The sequence below is a fragment of the Mastigoproctus giganteus genome, chromosome 3 (assembly GCF_048544385.1).
Source record: "Mastigoproctus giganteus isolate SK-2022 chromosome 3, ASM4854438v1, whole genome shotgun sequence".
Lineage (NCBI taxonomy): Eukaryota > Metazoa > Arthropoda > Arachnida > Uropygi > Thelyphonidae > Mastigoproctus > Mastigoproctus giganteus.
In genome coordinates, this window is record NC_143577.1 from 88,189,913 (window position 1) to 88,214,087 (window position 24,175).

Consider the following 24,175-nt stretch of genomic DNA (forward strand, 5'->3'; position numbering starts at 1 on the left):
AAAAGGTCTTTTAAAACCACACCATACCATAGGATGGCAAAAGGTCTTCTAAAACTCAGTCCTGTCTTGTATCTCAGCTTGCCATATAACCACAGCCTTAAGTTTGTTGTACGAGTAATACAATATGTGGAGCCCAATTTTTTTCTTGGTTACTGATCTTACAGCCAAAGTACAATGAATATGCAATGTTTGACACTGTATACTTTCTTCCTGAGTTTTTGGGGTTAAGTGTCCACAAACATAGAAGTTGTCTGGCCGACTGATGCAAGTTCTGTGCTTTTGACTTCTCCATTTTAACAATACATTAACCTAAAAACAGTACAAGCAACTGGTAAATTTGAACAGAGAGGATGAATTCTTCTCGTGTAGTTTATCCTACACTATATATTGAACAGCATAATAAAAATGCTGACTTGTCTGGAAAAGTGAATCCAAATATACTATATTGCAAGAACAGTAATGTACTTGCTTAACTTTTAGCCCAATAAACAAAACCAACCAAAAGTTGGTAAGTTTAAAAATTTTATTTCAAAAAGTAATAATATACTTTGTACAGAATCCAGTTATCTAGCTATATCTTAAAAACAGACATGATAGGAAGTTTTTGATCGATTTTAAATAAATAAAATAATTTGTTTATACTCCGGCACGACAACCAAGTCAGTAGAGTTTACAATAAATCGTCAATATAAATATTTATCGTATTTAGTAGTCACGGGCTTGAACCCCGGTTCACACAAGGAACGCATGCTATGCACTCTCACTCCTGACCACTGGGCTACGTAAAAAATTCTATACATAAAACTTGACCAGAAACTACTGATTTGCTGGCGGTAAAAATCATGTTGGGTAGTGTTATTGTTAACGTTGAATCTGAAAGTATTTTTTTATTATTATGAAATTTCACAGTAATGCTAGCAATTTTATTTGTATAAAAAGCTTCAAATCAAGATGGAATAAAATCTGTTCTTTGGGTGAAAAAACAAAAAAAATAAAATTTAGGCCTGTGCAGACCTTTAGTTCACCAATTTACATTAATTGATAACTGAACATCTAAAAATGTAATAAAACACAAAGTCTAATTTTTCTGCCCGTGCAGCTTGAAACAGTAATTAGCATTGCCAAAACTAACTAGATTAAGTTTTTCAAACAGGAATGAATAAGATTACCCAAAAATTAAATTTCATATGAAACATGGAAAATCTTAAACTTCAAAAGCTTTTGTCAACATGAAGTGGAATCTACAGAATATGTCAATAATTGAGAAATTATACACTTAAATCCCAATATAAAGCATTACTCCAAACAATTTACCTGACATCTCCTATAAGTGGATGTTTACTCTTCATTTCTCTCAAAGAACTTAAAAGGTAATTTCCTACTTGAGTAGCATGATCTAAAAGCTTCTCATTTTCAATCACATCCAAAACTGCACTTGCAATGGCTACAGACACTGGATTTCCACCATACTATAAAATAATTGGAGGAAAAATACATAATCACTCTGAAGAGTTTAATGTTGATAATATCAGTATACACTTGTTAAAAATAAGTGTGCTAATTTTAAAAAGCATATGTCACTTAAACCTCAAAATACCAAAATGTTAAGATTTCAGTCATTTCCAGAAGTAAACAAAATATACCATAAGAATTTCTTAGATTCAATAAATTTAAACCAAACTATTTAAAATTACTTTCAGTTACCCAAATTTTCAAAACAATACATTTTATATTAAATAAAATAAATATCATGTTCTATGTAGAACCTTCTTTCATTTTAAGTGCATAATAAAATCACATTTCAGGCATAGGTGTTGTTCGAAAGTAATTTCATGTACTGAACTTTCACTCAAATGACATTTACAAAACATTTGTAAATAGGTAAGTTGACTGGCACCCAAAATATTTTCATAATAGTGAATTACTTAAAAAAAAAAAAAAAAAAAAAAAGTTTGTTCTACAGATAATGTTTCATTTAGGTGTTCAACATTGGCAGTGAACATAAAATAAAGAAACATTTCATTACGTAATTTCTAAAAGCAACTACACATTATTTGCAAATATGTTCCATCATGTGATAACATTCATCTAAAAAAAAAAAAAAATAATAAAATTTGTTAGTTCACTGCTAGATACCAGATTGGAAAGTGGTGGGGATATGGTTTTAGTAGCCAATGTGCCATGAAACCATTACAAAGAATATCTTGAAAAGTGGTTCACTTGCCTAATTTTCTTTAGGTTATGAAAATGAGTAATAATTTTGTGAAAAATTAAATTAAGTTTCATATGAAACATGGAAAATCTTCAACTGACCTCTTCAGATGTTAAGTCAAACTTATAGCAATAAGATTCTGGTTTAACCACAAGGACAGTGTCAATGAGTGGAATAAGCATCGAACAACTCAAGACAAATTGAACAACTCAAAAGTTAAAGTTCAGTTGTATTAAAGAAACAAACCGTATACTCATTTTAATGGAATAATGAACATGAGGATAGTTTCTGCTAAGGGATTCCACAAATGAGTAAAGGAGAAAAACAAACTTAAATGTGCTCTAAAACTTAACTAAACAAAATACTGCCTTATTAAATTCTAAAAAAAATTTAAGGCAAATCTTTTGCAAAGATTGTGATAAAAATAAGCATCCCAGTATCACCTAGAAAGAGAGAAATGTCAGGTCTCTTAAGGAAAACTTAATCCTCAAGATTAAAAGCTCATTATCAAAAATCAATGCCAAAAATAATGAATTTTTTGTTTACTTTACAGCACACCAACATCTTATTCCATATTGATATAGTACATTATGTCTACTCAAGTGTGTTCACAAGCTGATGTGCTTGTTATCATATGGAATGAAAAATGACAAATAATTCAGGTGGGAAACCACTTTTTTTTTTATCTGAGATCAGACAACTATAGCCCTGACTATACAGGCTTTCATGCCTCGAAGTCTTCAAGAGGATTTGAACCAAGAACTCTCAAAACAAGGGAGACGTAACAAAAGTACTGTTATGGAGGATGCTGAATTTCTTTAATAAAAAAAAAAAAAAAAAAAAATTCATTCCTGGCAGTCAAACAGTTAGGAGCTTATTTATAAAGCTCAGTAGTTAATGTGGTAATATAGTAGTACATGTTTTGAGTCTATGTAACTGCTAACTATTGTAACACTCTCGTTCCTTATCTTTTAAAACTTCTGACCTTATGTAGCCATTTAAGATTTATTCTTTTCAATGAAAAATCTTTGGTTAACTGATTTCTTAAGTGTGACAACATACAACCAGCTCACAATACACTTTTCATAAAAGTTTTATGCAAAAAGGTCCTGCAGCTTGACTATGCACCTTATTCAGCAGTCACTCCACGAAGAGCTGAAAGAGAGAAGAGAAAAAAAAAAAACTTCCTCTGATTACAAAAGAAAGGTTGCCCACGATCAGATAAAGAAAATGTAACACTATTTTCTTTAACATAATATTCTGAAGTACAGAAACTCCCCGTCTTATACAAGGGTTATGTTCCACAGAACACTGCATAAGTCGGAGAATTTTCCCCGTGCTTGCGCAGCACTCACAACTGTACTTGCTGAATTGATTTAATCAAAAAATAAATATTCTATGAACATGTAAGTAGACTTATTTATTGTATTTATTCAATTTTTTTTTATCTAATGTGCAGAAAAATTAGAAAGCGTGCAATTTAAAAATTATAAAAAGAGGAGATGGGCATAACTAATGTCAATAAGTTTTACTTCTCTAGCATCATTGCCAGAATCTACGTCTTCAGCTGATAAGTACGCCGCTGCAGAGATTTAGAAGAGGTCAGCTGCTCAACCTTACGAAAGAACATATTAATGGATGACTGGACAGTAGCTTTTTTTTCTTTTCATCATAAATTCCTTTGTAGCAAGCAAGCATACAATTCACCCCTCTGTTAACTTTTAAGCTTTCGCTGTCAGGATCCATCTTCTTAAACCTCACCATTGCAATTTCACGAAATTGCCATCTCTGGTGATGAAGCATCTCTGCTGCTCATTTGGTTCATCTTGAGCTGTCAGCATTTTCTTGCTTTCACGATTGCTGCCTGCAAGTCAATATATTATTCGCTAAAATAATTCCTTCTCTTCTTCCTCTATCAGCTCCTCCATGTCTTTGGCATTGACCTCCAACTGAAATAGCTCTGCAACCTTTACAATCTTATCTGTAACCTCTTCGTATGATTTGTCTTTTTCAAATCCTTCATAGCCTTTTACATGCTGTGGGCATATTTTCTTCCATGCACCATTTAAACATCTTTTAGTAATTTCCACCCAGGCCTTATTAATGTTTAAGATGGCATGGTAAGATTTCCAGAAGTCTCAAATTTCTCATTGTCTACTGCAGACGATGTGTGAGCAAATGTTCTGCATGAATAGTATGGTTTTAAATTTGCTTTTAACCCTGATCCATAGGTTGGATGAGTGAAGCAGTGTTTGGCAGTAGGAATACGACTCGCACGTTCAAACTGAAATCTAGATGCATAGGATATCCAGGAACATTATCTAATAGAAGAAAAATCATGAAAGGAACTTAGGTTTTCTTTACAATATTTTTCAACCTAGGGAATGAAGCAGCATTTAAACCAATCCTCAAAAAAGACTGTTATCCATACTCTCTGATTCAATTGGAAAGGCACATGTAGGGTGGCTTTATTGATGCCCTTAAATGCACAAGGATTTTCAGAATGGTACACAAGCAGTGGTTTTAATCTGTAATCTCCCACTGCATTAGCCCCAAGCAACAGCATGGCCCTATCTTTTGATGCCTTGAAACCTGGCATTGTATTTTCCTCTTTGGCAATGTATGTTTGATCTGGCATTTTTTTTTTTTTTTCCAATACAGAGCAATCTCGTCAATATTAAATTTGACGCATTGAATAGCCACCTTCAATAATTTTTTTCCAACACATCAATTTCTCTGCAGCTGCAGAATCGGCACTGGCAACTTCACCACATACTTTAACATTGTGGAAACCAACACAATACCTGAACCTATTAAATCACTCATTGCTTGCCACGAACTTGGGTTGGCCTTACTTATCCTTAATATCTTTATAAATACTTGTTGCTTTTGCTTGAATAGTCATTAGACTCAGGGGCACTTGATTCTGAATCTCCATCCATATTATTAACAGCTGTTCCATCTTTGATATAGCACCTGAATGGTGCTTTGTGATCACTGTTAAAGCAGCGAGACCTAATTCCGTTGCAATATATGACAAACTGTCCTGCTTCTTGATCATTTTCATCTAAATGAATATTGTTTCATTTCCTGGCACTACCATCACTTGCACTTTCCATTAGTTGCTTTCCTTTCATCATTGTAATATGTAAATAGGAATTAAGAAGTTCCTGAAAATGTTTTTTATGATTGAAAATTTCATTGAAGGGAAACACATTTCACCATAATAGCGTAAAAACCCATGCAATTACAGTTATTGGTTTTTTTAGGCGCATTAGCAACTAAGGCCATATTGCTCCGGGATATGCGGTGGTCATTCCCTGACCTTTCCGCATCCTCTGTATTTGGCAGTGACGGGCTTGAACCCCAGTCTAATCGAGTGTGCTACATACTGCTGCTCCTTCCCACCTGGCTATGGAGGTGCCACAGTTATTGGTATTGTTGCAAATGCAATAAGATAGTTTACTACCCGTTTATATTTAGATGCACTGACAGAAAAGCCCAATAAAAGTGCAAATTGTTTTGTTTTTTGGTCATGACCTCAAGAAACTTGCTTTAGAAAAATATCACAAAAGGTGTCCAAAACTGATTCTTAGATAAATAGCAAAATTTAACTTCCAAGGACTTGGATCAAATTACAAAAAAAAAAAAAAAAAAAAGTTATTGGGTTCCACATTATAATATTTTCATGATACCTCCATTTATTCCTAGAGGATGCAGAATAAGCTTCTACAAATTTTTCAAGTTGTGCACCAGCCAGGAAAAAAACTTACGTAAAGTCAAAAATTTGTAAGTCTGAGAGTTCCTCTAGTCGTTCGGGGGGAGGGGGGGGATTCACAGAGCATAACCTATCCAAAATGTTTCAAAGACCACTTGACTCAAGCAAAGTTAAGTAAAAAAATACACAATATAATGTTCCTTTAAATTCTAAAAGCAGTGCACGTGTGTGTGTGTGTGTATATATATACATACACACACATCCTTCATTTTCACAAGTAGAAACTGAACCATTTTGTTCAGTGTTAGAAACCAGCATTCTACAGAGTATTTCAAAAGAATAGTTGTGGAAATCATTTCATCAATTTAAGTTGAGATATTATTCTCAAGGGATAAAGTTCTTCAATGTACACTAATGATGGAATAAGCATAGCCTTACTATATACCAATAAGGATATGATTATTAACAATGCAAGTCTCAACAAAAGAGCAAGTCATTATTAGAAAAGAAAAAAAAAAGCTGGCACTTTATTTTACTATGAATATTGTAATTTGACAGTGTGGCTTTAGTTAGGCTGAATGGACACTTGAACTGTACATTCAGGCTTCTTCCTTTTGCTAAGTAGGACAATGTTACAAGATGTGAGCTACAGCTCTAAATACACTAACATCAAAAAATTTGTTTTGACTAACCAAATCTGGTCTGAACCTTTGTAACATCTTGGAGCATAATAAAGTCACACTTGGCGAAATCAACATTGAGCGATTTTGTTATAGTCCCACAGGGACTGCTAAACACAATCCAACTAAAAATAATCATTAGTGTATTTCTTTTTCTTTAAGTGAAAAAAAGTGCAAAACAAGTGAGGAAAAAAAAAAAAAAAAAAAAACCACCCTTGTTAACATGCTAACGAACCATTTATAATAATTTCTTAGAATAAGTACAGCTGGTTTTGTATTAGGCCTTAAATCTTGGGAATTGTTTTTTTAACTATAATTTTTTATATTGTTAGGGTTTATAATCTGGACATTTGTACTACTTGAAATTACATAAACTGCAACTGACAATATTAAAAGCTGTACTGAAAATCAGTTAATAGCCTACTCAACTGCTATTCAATAGTAATAATCCAACCAAGAACCATAAAAAAAAAATATATATCGTAAAAGAAAACTACTTGCATATAAAACACATTTATCTATAAATTCAGTTATTCAAAAAAAGAGACTTACTGTATTAAAATACTCAACACCAATTTTTTCAAAACTCTTGGCAATCTCTACAGTTGTAACCACAGCAGCTACAGGATGACCATTTCCAATTGGCTTTCCCAACGTCACTATGTCAGGTACAGCATCTACATGCAATAGAAGAAAAAACCTCATGTTGTGCAGTACACTTTATACAATAAATTCATGAATACATAATGCAAGCCATCAATATTAAAGAAGATATTTAGTATAATAGAGGTTAAAGATGCAAGAAATCCAGATTTCTGTCACATCAGTTGGATTTATCCATAAAACTATATCTACTCTCATAACACAATTTCCACTGCAAGAAGGCACCAATCCAGCTGTCCATAAATTTTACCAGTATCAACTACAACCAAATAAATAAGAAATTTCAGTGATTAAAACCTAACCAAATAAGCTTCCTCAGATCCAGCATAAGCATTTTCAAAATGTATACTCCCCCCTCCCATTTTCATCTCATTTCAGTGAGAATTTGACTCATTTTATGCTCAATGAGGCACCCATACCTCAGCTCCCCTGATTACCAAACTCTAACCCACAACTATAATGTTTCTCCTTATATGGAGATCGTTTTCTATTCTTATCAGGCAAGTCTTCCTTCTTTGACTCAAGTAGCCCAATATCCTTTAGATGGGAAGGCCTCCAAACCTGAATGCAATATTCTTTTTTTTGCCATTCATTAATTAAAACCACAGTACATGGTAATGGTATACCATTTGCATATAAAATACATTTATCTATAATTCAGTTATTCAAAAAAATGATACTGTATTAAAATACTCAACATATTGCTTTAAATAAATAACAATTTAATTGTCCAGTGGAGAAGTATTTTATTTAGGGTAATACAATACTGAAGAAACTAAGTGAACCATCCACAGAATAGACTGATATAAAAAAAAGCAGCAAAACAACCTAGCTTATTCTCTGGTGTGTGAAAAAAAAAAAAAAAAAAAAAAAAATGCTTGCCCTATTTGTACAATATTGTTCCATTGCATGAAAAATTTATCCTAAATTTACTTTAGAAATTGCTAAAGTACCTACTATCAAAAACAATTCTACCTACTGTCCAGGGGTAGTGTCCATGTCCACAACCAAGAAAGATATCAATGATGATGACAGGAACAACAACAACTCAAAAGACCAAATGTGTTCAAAGAGAGATTTTGTTCATTTGGATAACAGCTAAATTTAATTAAATGCTGAAGATTTAAGCTGGGCTAAAGGAATAATGATGCTCATTTTAACAGAACATGAAGTTTCTGTTAAGATAATTCCACAATTCCAGTTTGTTAAACTTAATTATTAAAATTAATTTAAAGTAAAATAAAAGAAATTAACTAACTGTTTCTTTAAAATACAGTAAATTGATAGGTTAATCAATTTTACTGATAAACATATTTAATTTTTTTTATCACAGAGTTAGGAGCAAGCAAAAATATATTTTTTAAACAATTAATAAGAATATTTAAATAAGAGGCTTAATGACTTAGTTAGCACATTTGTAGAACATGCCTATACTTTGAATTTCTGCAGAGTTCAGAAAGAAAAAAAAAAAAAAGTCACCCATGGATGCGTAAAATTTAACAGCTAAGAAAATAACTAAATATCAGCTTTAAAGTTCCAAAGGCTAGAAATTCCACAGTTCAATTTATGGAACTGTCAAAGTTCCAAGAGCACTTACTTGGATATAATCCTCATTACTGCTATAATATATACACCAAAACAGATTTTCAACACCCAAATAAACTGAATTTTTTTTATTTACACCTCAAGAAAATGTAGGTAAAGAAAAAAAACAATAAATAAATGTTAGTTTACCATCCTGAAGCTGAAATGCCCACATGTGCTTCCCAATTCTTCCAAAACCAGTCTGTACTTCATCAGCAATACAAATGCCACCTGCTTCCCTAACATACCTAAAGAGAAATAGGAAAAATGATAAGTGAAAGCTGTGATAAAGCTCAAAATTATAAAAATTCTGCAAATATTCTTAATTATTTTATAAAAAAAAAAAATTTATACCATCTTTACCTATAAACTTTGCTGAGATAGTTCTGTGGTAGCAGAACTTGGCCTCCACAACTGACCATTGATTCGGCAATAAAAGCTCCAATATTGCGGCCATTATTATGAACTTCATTGATGATGTTCTTTACTTCATCTGCATAAAGTTGCCCAAAGTCTTCTCCAGGTCTGTTACTTTCTGTATATTTTCCACGGTATGTACAAGGCAAAGGAGCCTGTGGGGGAGAACAATGTTAATACCTGCTTTGTAAAACAGGATTCATTTTAATTAAATTTTTGTATAAAAATTAGATTCTCAACCAAGTTATTTTGATATTTGTAGGTAGCAATTGAAAAAAGCTAAAACACAGTAACAATAAGATAGCAGGTGCATAAGCAAAACAAATAAGCACAAGTAAGGAAATCTCAGAAAGTAGAAATTAAATTACTATTAAAACATTAAATCAACAATTAAGAGTATGTATCTATATTTCTGGATCTTTAAATTTTGATTAGTACATATTTCTGAAAATGTAAGACTAAACCTTTAACATTTTCGAACTAAATAAAAAAAACCAACCACACTTGTTGATCACACTTAATACAGATTAAAGTGAACTGAAACAAAATACAGATTTTTCATTATGATAAAATTTGCTTCAAATGACTTATGGTATATTAATATATAAAGAGCTTTGCACTCAAACTTCATAACTAAATAACCCTTCACGAAAACATGAAATAACTTTCAGGATAAACCACTTTCTGATATCTAGGAAGTAATATCTACAAACTAACAAATAGTGTTCAAGGTTCAGGCCTAAAGAATGTCAGATGAATTAATGAGGCTTGTGGCAGAGAAGAAAAATGCATGATATGCATATAAGTTATCAGGCAGTACAGAAGCCTACAGCAGATAAGCTAGTCTGTAATCAAGTCACAAAGGAGGTTGGTCAGGCAAATTTTTGAGAAATCTTTGGCAAAGGATGCAAAGAAAAACAGCGAAGCATTCTTTACTTATTTAAAAACTCTACAAGGAAGAATCAGATTGGTCCGCTTAACATAGATGGTTCAGCTATTGATGATCCTGCTCAAGTAGCTGATAAAATGAATGAGTATTTTGCATCTACATTAACATGGAGTTACTGAAGGAGACGAATGCCAGAAGTTTATCAGGGAGCCAAGTGATGTTGTAATTACTGAGAGCAAAATGGAGGAGAAATTGTTCAAGTTAAACATAAAGGCACCTGGGGCAGATGGAATCTATCCAGCTATATTGAAGGAGGCAGCAAGGGAAGTAAGTAAACCCTTAAACAATAATTATGGGGGCATCCTTAGAGTCAGGGGAGGTCCCATGGACTGGAGATGTGCAAATGTTTCCCCAATTCACGAAGAGGGTGCAAAAGGTGACAAATAATTATAGACCTGTTAGTTAGTTATTTGGTTTTTAGGAGCATTAGCAACTAAGGCCATATTGCTCCAGAATATGCGGTGGTTATTCCCTGACCTTTCCGCATCCTCCGTATTTCATGGTGATGGGCTCGAACCCCTGTCTAATCAAGAAGTGTGTGCTGCTCCTTCCCACCTGGCTATGGAGGCGCCAATAGACCTGTTAGTTTAACTTCTGTTCCAGGAAAAAGAATGGAGTCACTGGTTAAAGAGGTGATCAAGATTGCCTTGACAAGACTGCAGTAACAGTTCAGACAAACATTGGTTTGTTAAGGGGAAGTCTTGCCTGATCAATTTCATTGGATACTACGATGTAGTCACAAAACAACTGGATGCAAAAATTAAATTTTGATATCATATACATGGATTTCAGGAAAGCTTTTGATACTGTTGCACTTGGAAGACTGCTGTACAAATTGGAGCAGTATGGCATTAAGGGCAAGTTGCTGCAATGGATAAAGAGATGGGAGACTGCGGAGACTGGTAATAAATGGACACTGCTCTATGCAGACTAATGTTATTAGTGGAGTCTCCCAGGGTTCCTTGTTGGGCCTATTGTTATTGTGTAATTATCAATGAAGGTATGTCAGGCTTAATGCCCAAGTTTGCAGATGGTTGGCAGAGTTGTTAATGACAGTATGCTACTGCAACAGGATCTAGAAAAGTTAGGCTGATGGGCTGAGACGTGGCAACTGAAGTTTAACACAGCATTTGTCAAAGTACTACACATGGGTAGCAGTAACCCAAGAGAAAAGTATCAACTGTGTGGTACTATACTCAGGGAGATGGAGAATGAAAGAGACCTGGGGGTAATTGTACAGTCAAATATGAAGTTCTGCCAGTGCAAACAGGCTGCCAGAGCAGGGCATGGAGTTCTGTCATAAAGAGGAGCACTTACGAAGAAAGGGCTTAAGTTCTGAAAGTTGCAGCATCTGGAGACTAGGCACCTGCAAGGTGATCTGACTGAAGTGTATAAGGCCTTGAACAGTTTGAGCAGGCTCAATGCTGACAGTATACTTCCACTTGCTCAGATTAAGAACCTGATGGGGGTTTCAAATTGAGGAGATACAGCTGTAGAATAGATGAGTGGAAGTTTGCCTTTAGCCTGCAGGTAGTTGATTGCTGGAACAGACTTCCATTGTTTTTTTTTTTTTTTTTTTTTTAAATGAAACCCCAAACATGAGGTATTAGAACCTATAACACCAGGATTGGGTTGGAGGTTGAGAAGATTTGTTGACATTAGACTAACTTCTGTAGACTGTAATCTTCAAGAAATACATATGAAGGAAGGTTGTTCCAGAAAATGGCAGTTGAATGAATAAAGGATAAATATGAAAAGTTGGTTCTGTGCGTTTGAAGTTGGACAGTAAATGGATGTTGGCAGCAAGTGTTCGGACTGTTTTGAAAGAGTGAGAATTATAGAAGCCAATTCAGAAGAACAGTGTCCATGGAAGTATCTGTAGAAAAGGCATGCAGCAAAAACAGTACATCTATGAGACAGTGAGTGGAGAGACTGTTAGAGAGAAGTCATTAATTAACCTAACCACCCTCTTCTGAATATCACTTAGAAGCCTGAGAGGTTTTGGAGGCACCACCCCAATGTGGGAACAATATTCCATGGTAGGGCAGATTTGCGATTTGTACAGAATGAATAGCTGTTTGGAAGAAAAGTAATGCCAAGAACGAAAGAAAACCAAGTTTTTTAGATGCAGAGGAAGCAATATTTGTAATGTGCTTGTGCACAGAGATTAGAAGTCAAGGTAATCCCAAAAAGAGATATTTTGCCTAGAAATCAGTGTCATCAAACATAAGCATAGCAGCAGAAGAATCTTTATTGCAAGATATAAGACAAGACTGAGTTTTAGAAGGGTTGAAATCAACTAAGTTGTCTTTGCCCCACTGGAGAATTACCTGGAGATTGGCATTTAAGGAACTGGTAGTGGATATTTGAGAAGTTGAAGCTGATTGAGCAGGGAAAGGTTTGTCAAAATGGAATGTAATGTGCTATCATCGGCAAAACTATGGATAGGATTTCCAGTCAATGGAAGAAGGTCATTAATATACAAGAGGAAAAAAGAGTGGGGGAAAGAACTGAACCTTGGAAGGACACCAGCATTAGTGGAGAAGTTAGAAGATAGAGCCATCTACAATCACCCTCAGTGAGCAATCAGAGAGAAAACTGGATAACCAATTACAAAAAACAGTTGGAAAACCATAAGATGGAAGCTTGTTTAGAAGACCTTTATGCTGAACATGATCAAAAGCCTTTATGTCAAGAGCAACTGCTTGCGTTTCAAACTTTCCATAAATGAGTAACATAAGTCAGAATATCACCAGTGGATTGACATTGACGGAATCCATACTGGTGATCATTGATCAGACTGAAAGTTTCTAGGTAGTTCAAGAGTTGGCAGTTAATTGATTTTTCTATTACTTTAGAAAGAGTAGAAGTAATTGCAATTGGACAATTGGATGGGAGGGATTTGTCACCCTTTTAAGTAACTGGCTGGATATGAGCAAATTTCCAAGCAGAAGGAAAAACCTTTGGAATAAGAAAGTGAGAAAAGGTGGCAAAGAACAGGAGTAAGTTCAGGAGCACAGGTTTTGAGAACAAGTGGAACAAATACCATCAGGACCTGGAGCTCTTTGCATCAAAATCCTTCTCGCATCTTTTTGACGGAAGACCACAGGAGGCATTGAATGGAGCATGTTGGGAACGGTGGGAGCTGTTTTACCAAGATCATTAATACATGAATTGGAAGGAAAATGGGATGCTAGCAGATCAGCTTTATCCTTGGCTGAAGTGACAACAGAACCATCTGGTTTTGACAATAGGTAGGAGCAGAGATGGGCAAAAGTTGTGGCCAATAGCTTTTGCAAGAGACCAGAATGCTCTGCTACCATTAGGGAAAGAAGCAAGTTTTCTACTCTTAGTCTGTTCAAAATCTAGTTTGGACTGATTAATGACTGCTTTACAATTGTTGCGAGCTTTGGTGTAGGCAGAAAATGAAGAATTGGAAACGAGCCAATTACAATATGCAACATTCTTCTCTTGAACAGCCTTAGCACATTTATTGGAAAACCAAGGTTTAGATAAAGGACGAGATTTTGAAGTGGAGTGTGAAATAAAAGATTCCATTCCTACAAGAATAATTTCATTGACACAATCTGAGCAAATATTGACATCAGAAGTTTTGAAACAGTAATCTGACCAAGAAAAAGAAATCTCGGAAGTCATCCCATTTTGTATTCTTGTAATGCCAAACAATACGAGGTTGGGAATACCCATGAGATAAAGGCTCCATTGGAGAAGAGAATCACCAAGTTGTGATCTGAGATGCCTAAAGGAACACTCACTTTGACCGTGTACTTAGATGGGTTGTTTGTGAGAAAAAGATCAAGCATGTTGGCTGTGTGGTTAGGATTGTCTGGTATCCTTGTAAGCAAATGAACAATCTGTGCAAGGTCATTAAGTAATTGCAAAAGCCTCAGCATCTCATCCAGCTGGGTTGGTGTGACTATAAAACAGAAACCAGCTGGAGTTGTGAACATTAAAATCACCAAGGAAAATTACTTCACTGTTAGGAAAGTTGGACTGGAGAAAGTAAAGTTGCAAAGAGAGGAAGTCAAAGATCTCCAAGTGATTTGTGGAGTTGGGAGAATAGTAGAGACAACAGATGAATTTGACAGAATGGGGTAGAGATTTTAAGCCAGCGAAGACCGAAAAGAGGAGATTCCAAATTACTAAGTCTCTGACAGGGAATATTGGAACGGACATAGGGACAAGTACCACCTTTAAGTCGAAAGGAATCATACAGCAAATAATTTGGACAACTGATATGAGTAGTAGTTGAATCAATCGATAACTGAGAGCCTGTCAGAAAAAATACATGGGGTTTGGAAGACTGCAAGTGTCGTCATTGAGATTAGAACTGAGACCACGTATATTTGTGAAATGAACTAAGTGTTGATAAACAAACATTGGTAGTGACCAGATGGGTGAAAGTTTTTTTTGGCCCATGCTATATAAGCTTGCTTTCTTGCATCATATGCTAATCTTATGAAAGTAATGCAGAAAGATAAACAGACAACTGTTATAATATCTTGTGCCCTCTGTCCTACAACAGAGGAATATTGTTTCAAGATAATACTAGTTATTTAGATATTTCTACCAGAAAAACCAAGACCACCAAAGAACAGTGCACCATGTCTGTAAATTGCATGTATTCTATGGTCAAGTTGCTGATTTGCTAGACAAAAAAAAAAGTTCCCAGGGAAATAAATGCCATACAACCCTTACCAAAGAAAAACTGTCTTTGGTCTACATAAATCCCATCTCAGCAAAATTCAAACCACTTCTACACTATGTTGAAATACAAATCATAATCACAGATGCTCAAAGGAGACTTGTTACTGACAGCATATCACTAGAGACAAGAACATGTAAATAATCTCACTATAGACACTGATGTGTATCCAGGTGCTTTCCCTTGTCAGGATTACATTTAAACCTGATAAGAAACAAAAGGGAACTTTTGTTTATGCTTATGAATTCCAGCAATACAATTCAAAAATGAGAATTTTCTTCGAAACATTGTTTATAAAAAAAAAAAAAACCCCATTTCATTAATGTTTACTTATAGTGCAATTTCAATTTTTAGGGTTCTTATTTTGCATTATGCAACTCAGCTGCCAGTTACGCTTCTAGAGATTATTTTCAGTCTCCCACATTTTTACCTTCGTATCCAGTTCATTGTTCTGCCACATTGACTTCATATTTTAGCTTCCATCAAAAGGGCATTGTTTGGTGCATTTACCTACTGTAGTAAAAAAAGTACATTCTCCTATAATGTTTTTTTTTTTTCAGAAAAAACTAGTTCAGTTTTCCCTAACACAGGATCCCAGCCTCTCAATGTCGCCCAAAGTGAATTTAGGAATAAAGTTCCACATGCTTCCTTTTGTTCACTAAAGCCTTAACGCACCTAAAAAGATAGGATACTGGCAGAAAAAGCTCTCAAATTCTGGTTTGGCATTAGTTATAAATTTCACACTAACGATGTTCGTAATAAATGACAAGAGTGATTAAGAACTCTTGACAGGTTTATAGAATGTTTTCTTGGCACATTCCATATCTTATATTTATACACTTATCCAGCAAAAAAGAGAAGTATAGTACAATCGCTGTGAAATTAATAATTTGAGCTTATTCCTAATGAGCATGTATGTTTAGAAACAGTAAAATAAAATTTTGGATTTTACTTCCTTTGCTATACCTTTCACACAATTTATGCAATTGCTATGTTTATTAACCCTTTAACTTTCAGGCTAACCACTTCAGAGAAATGGCCTAAACATTATATAAAACTATTTATTAATAGTTATACAAAAAAAAATGTATAAAATAAATATTAATCAATTAATAACTAAAAAATTTCTCTTCATTACATAAACAGAAATTTCACTAACCACATGAACCCAATCTTTTTTGCCTCCTGGAAGTTTGGTAAATTTATAAGGACTGATATCTGTCATTGAAGTCAAGTTTCCATGATAGGCACTAGAAATTAAACAAAAAATTTGATTATATATAAAACATCTGGAAGTCTGCACTATATAAATTCCTGCAAGATTAATAATCTAATTATAGACCTTGAATTTAATGGGAAAAACAAATTTTGCATAGCACCAGAGTCTTAGTAAGATGGGGAAACCAAATAATTCCCCCCCCCCAATAGTAAGCATCTCAGTGTTTATGGATATGCCCATATCCTATCTGCACTGTTTATGTAAACTCTTGAAGCAAGTCATCATGGGCCCTATAAAAACTGATGAAAAGCATGTGCATCCAATTGTCGCCCAGAAATTAGTTTTAGAAGTCAAGGCTTGCATATCTGTTTCTCAAATCTGAGGAGACATGGCTGAGAGACCACTGTGCCAAATATTGTAAAAAAGCAAGGCTACGCTTAAGGACTATCTCTGAACAGTTGCAAATATCTAATTACAGCATTTCAGCTCCTACTTTGAATAAAGAATTTCCAGAAACCACTAACAGTCTTGGTATAGTAATCTAAAAATGCACTAACCAGGTAAATATGGGCTTGCTTTTTAGTGTTAAAAAAGCTAACTTTATTTATTGTATATTTCTAATAATCTCACAAATAAAAAGAACAAATTTACATTTTAATTTCTTATTACATTCTTCCAGGAATGTAACAACAGGATTTTTAATCAGTCAAAGCATTTAGTCAATAAGGGAAATTATGGAAACAGATGATCCAGTCCCCAAATGAAATGCTGAAGTGTGGAGAATTGTATAAAATCCTACAGAAAGCTCTATGCTAAAAAAAAATTGGCCAAATTTTTCTTCACTTTCAAGAAAAAAGTGTAGCACCACAGTGTCCTGGGAAGGCACACAAAGCTTTGCAAATGAGTTATTGAAAAGACTGGACTGATGAAGATAAAAGTTCAATTTTTCAAGCCTATCCACATATGCAAAAAGTTAAAATAAGCCTTAGGTTTCAATTATTTTAGTGAATTTTTTATTAGCTTTCTAGTAATTGAACTACTGTATTTTAAAGAGTTTGAGGAGGGTTAAATAATACTGTATTTGTGGTTGGTGCCAGTAACTGCTTAAAATATAAATAAAACATGAGCAATTTGATTGGTAATCAGTTGTTTATGGGAAAATAACCTTCAATGTTTCTTTCTGCTTAACATTCAAGCCTCAATAAAATAAATTAAAAAACAAGAGCAAAAAACCTGCAAACTCAAATACCTTGGAACTAGAGGACTAACCCCTAGCACAAAATTTGTGGCAAAGTATCCTTAGTACAGATGTATATAACAACCTCCACTGGCTTCTTTGAAAAGACAGATGGAAGTCTGGGTGAAATGGGTACTAAAGATCTAAATTCCTATGAGAATTTGGTTGGAAAGTATCAGGCCATTGTGAAATCTCTTCTGGGGTGGGAGATATTGTGAACTATTGGATGTGATATTAATATTCAGAAAGACTAAAAAAGCCGATTGAGCTTAAAAAGTAGCTAGGAGCTCCAGGTGGTATTTACCTTATCATATTTAAAAGTAATATACAAAACCTTTAGCATTAATTGCAAAGTCATTGTTAATTTCACAGGTGATTCCCTGAGGCCAGAGATGTGTAATCTCACAAATACACAAGTGACTAAATATTAGTTGGTATGATCTCAGTTGCAAGGAAAGTCATGAAGTTGAAGGTTAAAAGATATCATCTTGAAAATTACATTATCCTAAATGAATTAGAGCATGACTTTGTAAAGGAATAATTTTTGTTTGAACCTGACAAACTATGATATGGTCACAAAGGAGATAGATGCGCAAAACAATTTCGTGCATTATACACTTAGCTTTTAGGAAAAAAATTGCTATGATTCCACATGGTAGGCTGCTCTAAAAGTTTAAGTCTACTTTGGTACCAGGTAAGGTACTAAATGGAATGGGTCATTCTTCAGGATAGGTGGGGTGACAAGTAGAGTTCCCTAGGGCCAATTTGAATTATAGAGACAAGAGAATAAAGAGTACAACATTAATATTTGCAGATGATATAAAGATTGAGAAAGTGGTAGTTAATAGTGCAAAATAGTCTAATAAAGCTACTGCTTCAGGATGATTAACAGGTTGTGTATGGTTGGAGAAATGGAAGTTACATGTTAATGCTGCCAAATGCATGGTTCTACATTTGAATAATCCAAGATTAAGTTATACACTACACAGGGCATTGAGCTGAAGTTTGTAAATGAGAAGGGCTTACTTTAGAGAGAGAGAGAGAAAGTTAATTTAAGCGTTAAGATTAGCATGCAATGTAAACAAAAAAGGCATACATCTTATCAATGATTTATTACAATTATGCATAGGGGGGGGGGGAAGAGGTTACAGTTATACATGTACAAGTCCAGGGTGAGATTAGATTTGGAACATCTGTGTTCAGGTTTGTTAAATCATATTTAACTCAAAGTGATGGCACCCAAATTCTAAAAAAAATAGTGGTGTGGCATCTGACTGATGCCCAGCTTTTTTTTTATTTCTGGAAAAAGTTTCCTCCCCATTCCATTTAAAATATTTCATCCTTCTTTAATGGACTACATCTCATATATATAAGAAAAAATATGACCTAACAAATCTCTACATAAGCCTTATAGAAAATTTCAGAAAACCATCCACTGAGAGTCAAGTTGTTGTATGCGGGTTGTGCATAAAGACAATAAGTGCATATATGTTAACATGCCTAAACACCATTAGGCATGAAAAATTTCAGAAGTGCACAAGCTCATATTTATGCTTATGCAACTAAGCAAGGGATTTTTATTTTGGAGAAGGTAACCCTTCACTACTGTCTGGTTAAGGAAAAACCATGAGTTTCTTGTGAAGGTTTCAAAGATGGAGACTGGGATTGTGAAAATAACAAAAAAGCCATCTACATAAGAGATTACAAAGGTGGATTACTTGGAAAGAAGGCAACTTGAGAAAAGAGAATTTAATTACTGGAACTACTGCACTAAAATGAGATACATAAACAAGGGGACAAACTATTTGAGGAAAACTACCAGACTTCCACTGGGAAGTATAGTAAGAGGAATACAGGTTTGTCCATAGAACTTTAATGCAATGAAAATTTAGGTATTAAAATATCACCTATAAGACACCTTCCAGACTCAAACAATGTAATCCAGAGACAAGGGGGAGGGGGAAAAAAAAAAAAAAAAAAGTGAAACTAAATCAAGATACAAGAATAAGAAGCTGACACTTTATAGTTGCAAATCACCATTTCTTGGAACCATGACAACAAAGTGATCGTTGTTGTTGTTATTTGGATTTTAGGAGCATTAGCAACTAAGGCCATATTGCTCCGGGGATATGCGGTGGTCATTCCCTGACCTTTCCGCATCCTCCGTATTTGGTGGTCACGGGCTCGAACCCCGGTCTAATCAAGAAGCGTGTGCTACGCACTGCTGCTCCTGCCCACCTGGCTACGGAGGCGCCACAAACAAAGTGATCATCTGATCAATTAAAATTCACTAAGAGCAAATATAAGATCAGCTTTGCTTGGAAATTTCTTTCATGACTAAACTAGATTACAGATTCACTAAAAATTAGTCCAGTAACATACTCCAATGAATTATGTAAATACAGTAAGTTTTACAGCTCACTGAATATCAACCAACACATTCTTGTTGCAAGTTTCTTCTGAAATAAGGTAACCTAGAGAACAATTATTTCTGGGTAATTTAAAAACAATTATTAAAAGAAATTTAAATAGCAAACTAATGGTAAATCATTCACTAACTCTAATGTTGGGAGATAAACTTCACTTACCCATCTAATACAATAACATCTTTATTTTTAGTGTAAGCTTCAACAAGCCTCAATGCCAAGTCATTTGCCTCAGACCTATTAAAAAAAATTTAAAACCCTATAATTTAATGTCAGAAATGAGATTAAAAACAATTACAAAACAAATTTTGAAGTCTGAATTTAAGCAAAGAATCTGAAGTTCCCAGGAATGGCATTTAATTATTTTCATTTTACTTCAGAAAAAATAAGTGTTGTGGAATTGCAAATCATTTTACTGAAAAATCTATGCAAATTACAATTTAGATACTTTAAAAGTGGTCATAAAATTAACTAAAATTCACACAATTTAAAAAAAAAAAAAGTAAGTAGTACCACCATATGAATTTATATCAAATTTAATTAAATGCAACAAAAATAATCTTATTTTTTGAAAATGCCTAATGGCAATTTATTGTGAAAAAGGTAAATATACCAATCTGAGATTGGTTACTGCTTGAAACAGAGAAGCTAAATATTAAAAAAAATATTAACTGTTATTTCAGATGTTCTGGGTAAGCTAGCCTAGTTCAAATTATAGCCAAGCATAGTGAGAATGGGAAGGCCACCTAGGATCCATACAATGTCATGTATCATCAGAAATATCTTCTAAACAAGAGCATATGCTACCAAGAAGATGCAATCAGTATCACTTGCCAATGACCTTATGCCAGAGTATATTTTGGATAAACTCCTTGTGGTGCTAAAAGAAGTCTGGCAAATTTTCGTAGCAAGCAAGTGAATCTGTGGACATTGCATATCGTCCTCAACGCTTGGCTTTTGTGAGCTACCTAGGAGAAGACAAGCTGAAGGAATTTCTCTTCTGCAATGTCCTATCACCTACCAGCACTGGAGACTACATCTTTAATATAGTGAATGATGTTTATCAAGAAAAATCTTAACTGGTTGGACTGCTTGGCTGTGTGCAATGATGGGAAGTTGTATGCAATTGGTTACTGGAATTATATCAGGAAATCCCTCCAGTCATAACTCACTGTTTCCCCTTTTGGGAAATTAAAAGAGCTGGCCTCCCAATGTTTGCAACCAGACCTCAATGTGATTCTCAATGATGTAATCCAATTTGTGAATCAAGGCTAGGGCTATAAACTCCTGTATGTTCAATAAAATTGAGTGGAGATGAGATCACATCACCACAACTTACTGTTTCCACTCCAATGCCCATTGGCTTTCTACATAGAAAAATCCTTGGACAAGTCAGTGAACTAAAAACCAAAATTTTTTCTATTGGAGAAGTAGCATGCAATTAGCAGTTTCCCAAGAAACTATTCTGAATACTGGATTCAATTTACAGAATTATAAATGACAATTATAATTATTTTTCATATAATACTGTTACCAATAAGAAAGACAGGCTATTGAACATTTGAATTAAACAAACTAATGCATAATAACCCTATACTACTAGTGCAACCTGTTGGACTTCAAATTAAAAAGGTTTTCATACCCATCAAACTTTTAAAAATCTAAAGTTACAATGCAGATATTTCATTCTGCTGGAGTAAAATTCCAAAATGTTTCTCCTAAACATAAATTTAATACAACACAATGGGAAAATTGTCATTATGAAATATAATAAACATATTTGAAAATTAAATGTCCAATTATACAAAAAAAAAAAAAATTATAAAAAAGTTGGCAGGTATATATTTAGTTTTATTAAGGTTTGAGACTGTCACTATTTGTTCCTTACCCTGAATTTACAAAGAAGCAGACAGACAGCTTATTTGGAAAGTAACTAACAAGACGATCAGCATACAGAACTATGTTGTCATGTAAATATCGACTGTTAGTACAAAGCATCATCATCTGTTCTGCTCCTGCTTTTACCACATGTGGATGGCAATGTCCAACTAAAAAAAGAGAAATACATAATAAATCAGAGTAATCAATTATCTGCAAGTTATCCACTGTACTAATTGAAATAAAAGGCATAAACAGAACATAACTACAGTGGTTCTAACCCAAGAGTTAGAGCCTCTCCCATCCCCCAAAGGTGGTTTTACTCTCCTTATTTCCTTTTTTATTCTCAAATGCAGCATCCAGACCTGGACAAAAATATTCCAAGTGTGGTCTCACCACAAATTTATAATGAAACAACCTCGTCCATACAAGAAAAGGCAATGATAAGAGAGTCCATTTTCCCAGTTGTACTACCACTTTAAAAGCAAAGATTAGTTTCTCTTATTTTTATGGTTTGGAAGATTTGCCTAAGTAGAGCCACAAGTTTATGTAGAGGGAGCATAAGAGAAACAAGGAAAACATAACTGACTATTAAGATATAAGGGTACATTGCAGATTTTAAAAATTGCAAGTAATCATACCATCTTTGTATTGAGGAAATTAAATTAAAATTAACACTAAAAATAAGTGAATATAAAAAGTTAGAGTGGACAAAAATTAAAATATATCACTAATTTGTAAACTATTACATATAGAAACTACAGTGCTCAAAAGCTAGATGACATTCCTGAGGGTGACAAGGAACACACACACACACACACACACACACACACACACACACACATCCAAACCTTAAGCCCTATAATTTAAATTTATGGACTAGTTCTGGAATGCTTTATAACAGTGCAAATTCCACCTTCATTAATTTTACTAATCTTCTGGAGCCTTATAAACCTCTATCGTGTGACCACTAAGGCATCTGGTTGCCAAGCTGTGTAGCCCACATAATCAGAATCTTTCTTCGTACATTCATCCTTTGCCCATCTTCAGACCCTTTAAAGAAGCCCAAAGTGTTTTTTTCGGATGAGGTCTTCATACTTGAACACAATATTTAACATGGGAGTCTTACAATTGTCTTATACAGTGGGATTAATACCTCTATCTCTACTGGTTAACATTCAATAAATCATTGACAGGATACCAAAGCCTTCCTTGCTGCCTGTTTACATTGTTCAGGAAACTTAACATCTACCAGTATCATAACTGCCAGATTCCTTTCTTCCTCCACTTTATTAATTCAACCTCAGCAAGTGGGTAATTCAATTTGGAGTTATTTCCTAAGTGTAAAACCTTGCCATTCAGCTACATTAAAACATGCCACTTTTCTGATGATTATTGAAGCCCATTCAAGTAATCCTGAATGTGTGCCGCTTAGGACTGATTATTAAAAGTTCTAAGTTGTCTGCAAATTTTGATATCACACTTTCTATCCCTTTGATGTTATTTATGATAATGAGAAATAGTGGTCCAAAACCAAGTCCTAGGAAACCAACTCCAGACACTACAATCTGAAAAATATTCACCCCTATGCCTTCTGCGCTGCAATCTTTAGAATCCTTCTAGTAATCCAACATGTACCAGCTGATAAGTAAGCTCTCATGAGGAACAGAGCCAAATGCTTTGCTAAAATCCAAATAACCTACATAGAGCTCATGATAACTGTGTCAAAATGGTCTACTAACTCAGTTAAACATGATTTTCCCTTAATAAAACCATGTTGTCTAGATGCTCCTGGACTGCACTCTTAACCACTGTCTAAATTATTCCTTACCACTGAAGTCAGACTACCTGGTCTGTAGTTACCAACTTCACTCTTAGCATCGCCTTTATGTATTGGCAATATGTTGGCATTTCTCCAAACCAAAAGGAACCACTTCCATGTCCAAAGATTCACTCATAATTAACCTCAATGGTTCAATATACTCCCTGGCAGTCTCCCTCAAAACTAGCAGGTATATGTCACCAACTCTGAAAGCCTTACTTGCCTTTATACACAACTTTTCTAATAAAGTGTCATCTGTAATTACAAAATTACTAACTGCATATGGCTCAGCCTCCCTTGCACAAAAGGTCTTTTGTCAGCAAATACAAATACCAATTTATCCGCAACATCAGCTGGGTTATCTAAGACTTTCCCTACAAACAGTGCACAAGGGTCAGATCTGATCAGCTTGCTTCTTTGATTAATATTAATTCCTTGTTCTTAGTCAATGCCTTCTGATATGTAGCATTGGCCTAACTAACCTTATTTGTGGTACTATTATAAAAATAACTTAAATGTTGTAGGCGTTAGTACTTTCCACTCTGTAACTATCCCATGCTATATTTTTCTGCTCTATTTGACCATCCAGCTCCACATTCATCCATTTCAGCACCCTCTTCATGCTGTATTTTCTTAATGGTATA

At 34.4% G+C, this 24,175-nt stretch overlaps 1 protein-coding gene across 2 annotated transcripts in view; it reads right to left on the reverse strand.

Annotated features, from left to right (window-relative positions):
• LOC150088139 (5-phosphohydroxy-L-lysine phospho-lyase) overlaps positions 1-24,175 on the reverse strand; it is a 51,459-nt gene that overhangs the window by 13,231 nt on the left and 14,053 nt on the right. For both annotated transcript variants that reach the window (XM_090370585.1, XM_090370586.1), the window contains 7 exons: positions 21,720-21,879; positions 19,994-20,068; positions 16,109-16,199; positions 9,221-9,429; positions 9,008-9,105; positions 7,163-7,287; positions 1,315-1,469 (listed from right to left, as the gene is read on the reverse strand). In XM_090370585.1, coding sequence (XP_090226711.1) covers positions 1,315-1,469; positions 7,163-7,287; positions 9,008-9,105; positions 9,221-9,429; positions 16,109-16,199; positions 19,994-20,068; positions 21,720-21,879 — 913 coding nt within the window. The remainder of the gene's footprint in view (positions 1-1,314; positions 1,470-7,162; positions 7,288-9,007; positions 9,106-9,220; positions 9,430-16,108; positions 16,200-19,993; positions 20,069-21,719; positions 21,880-24,175) is intronic.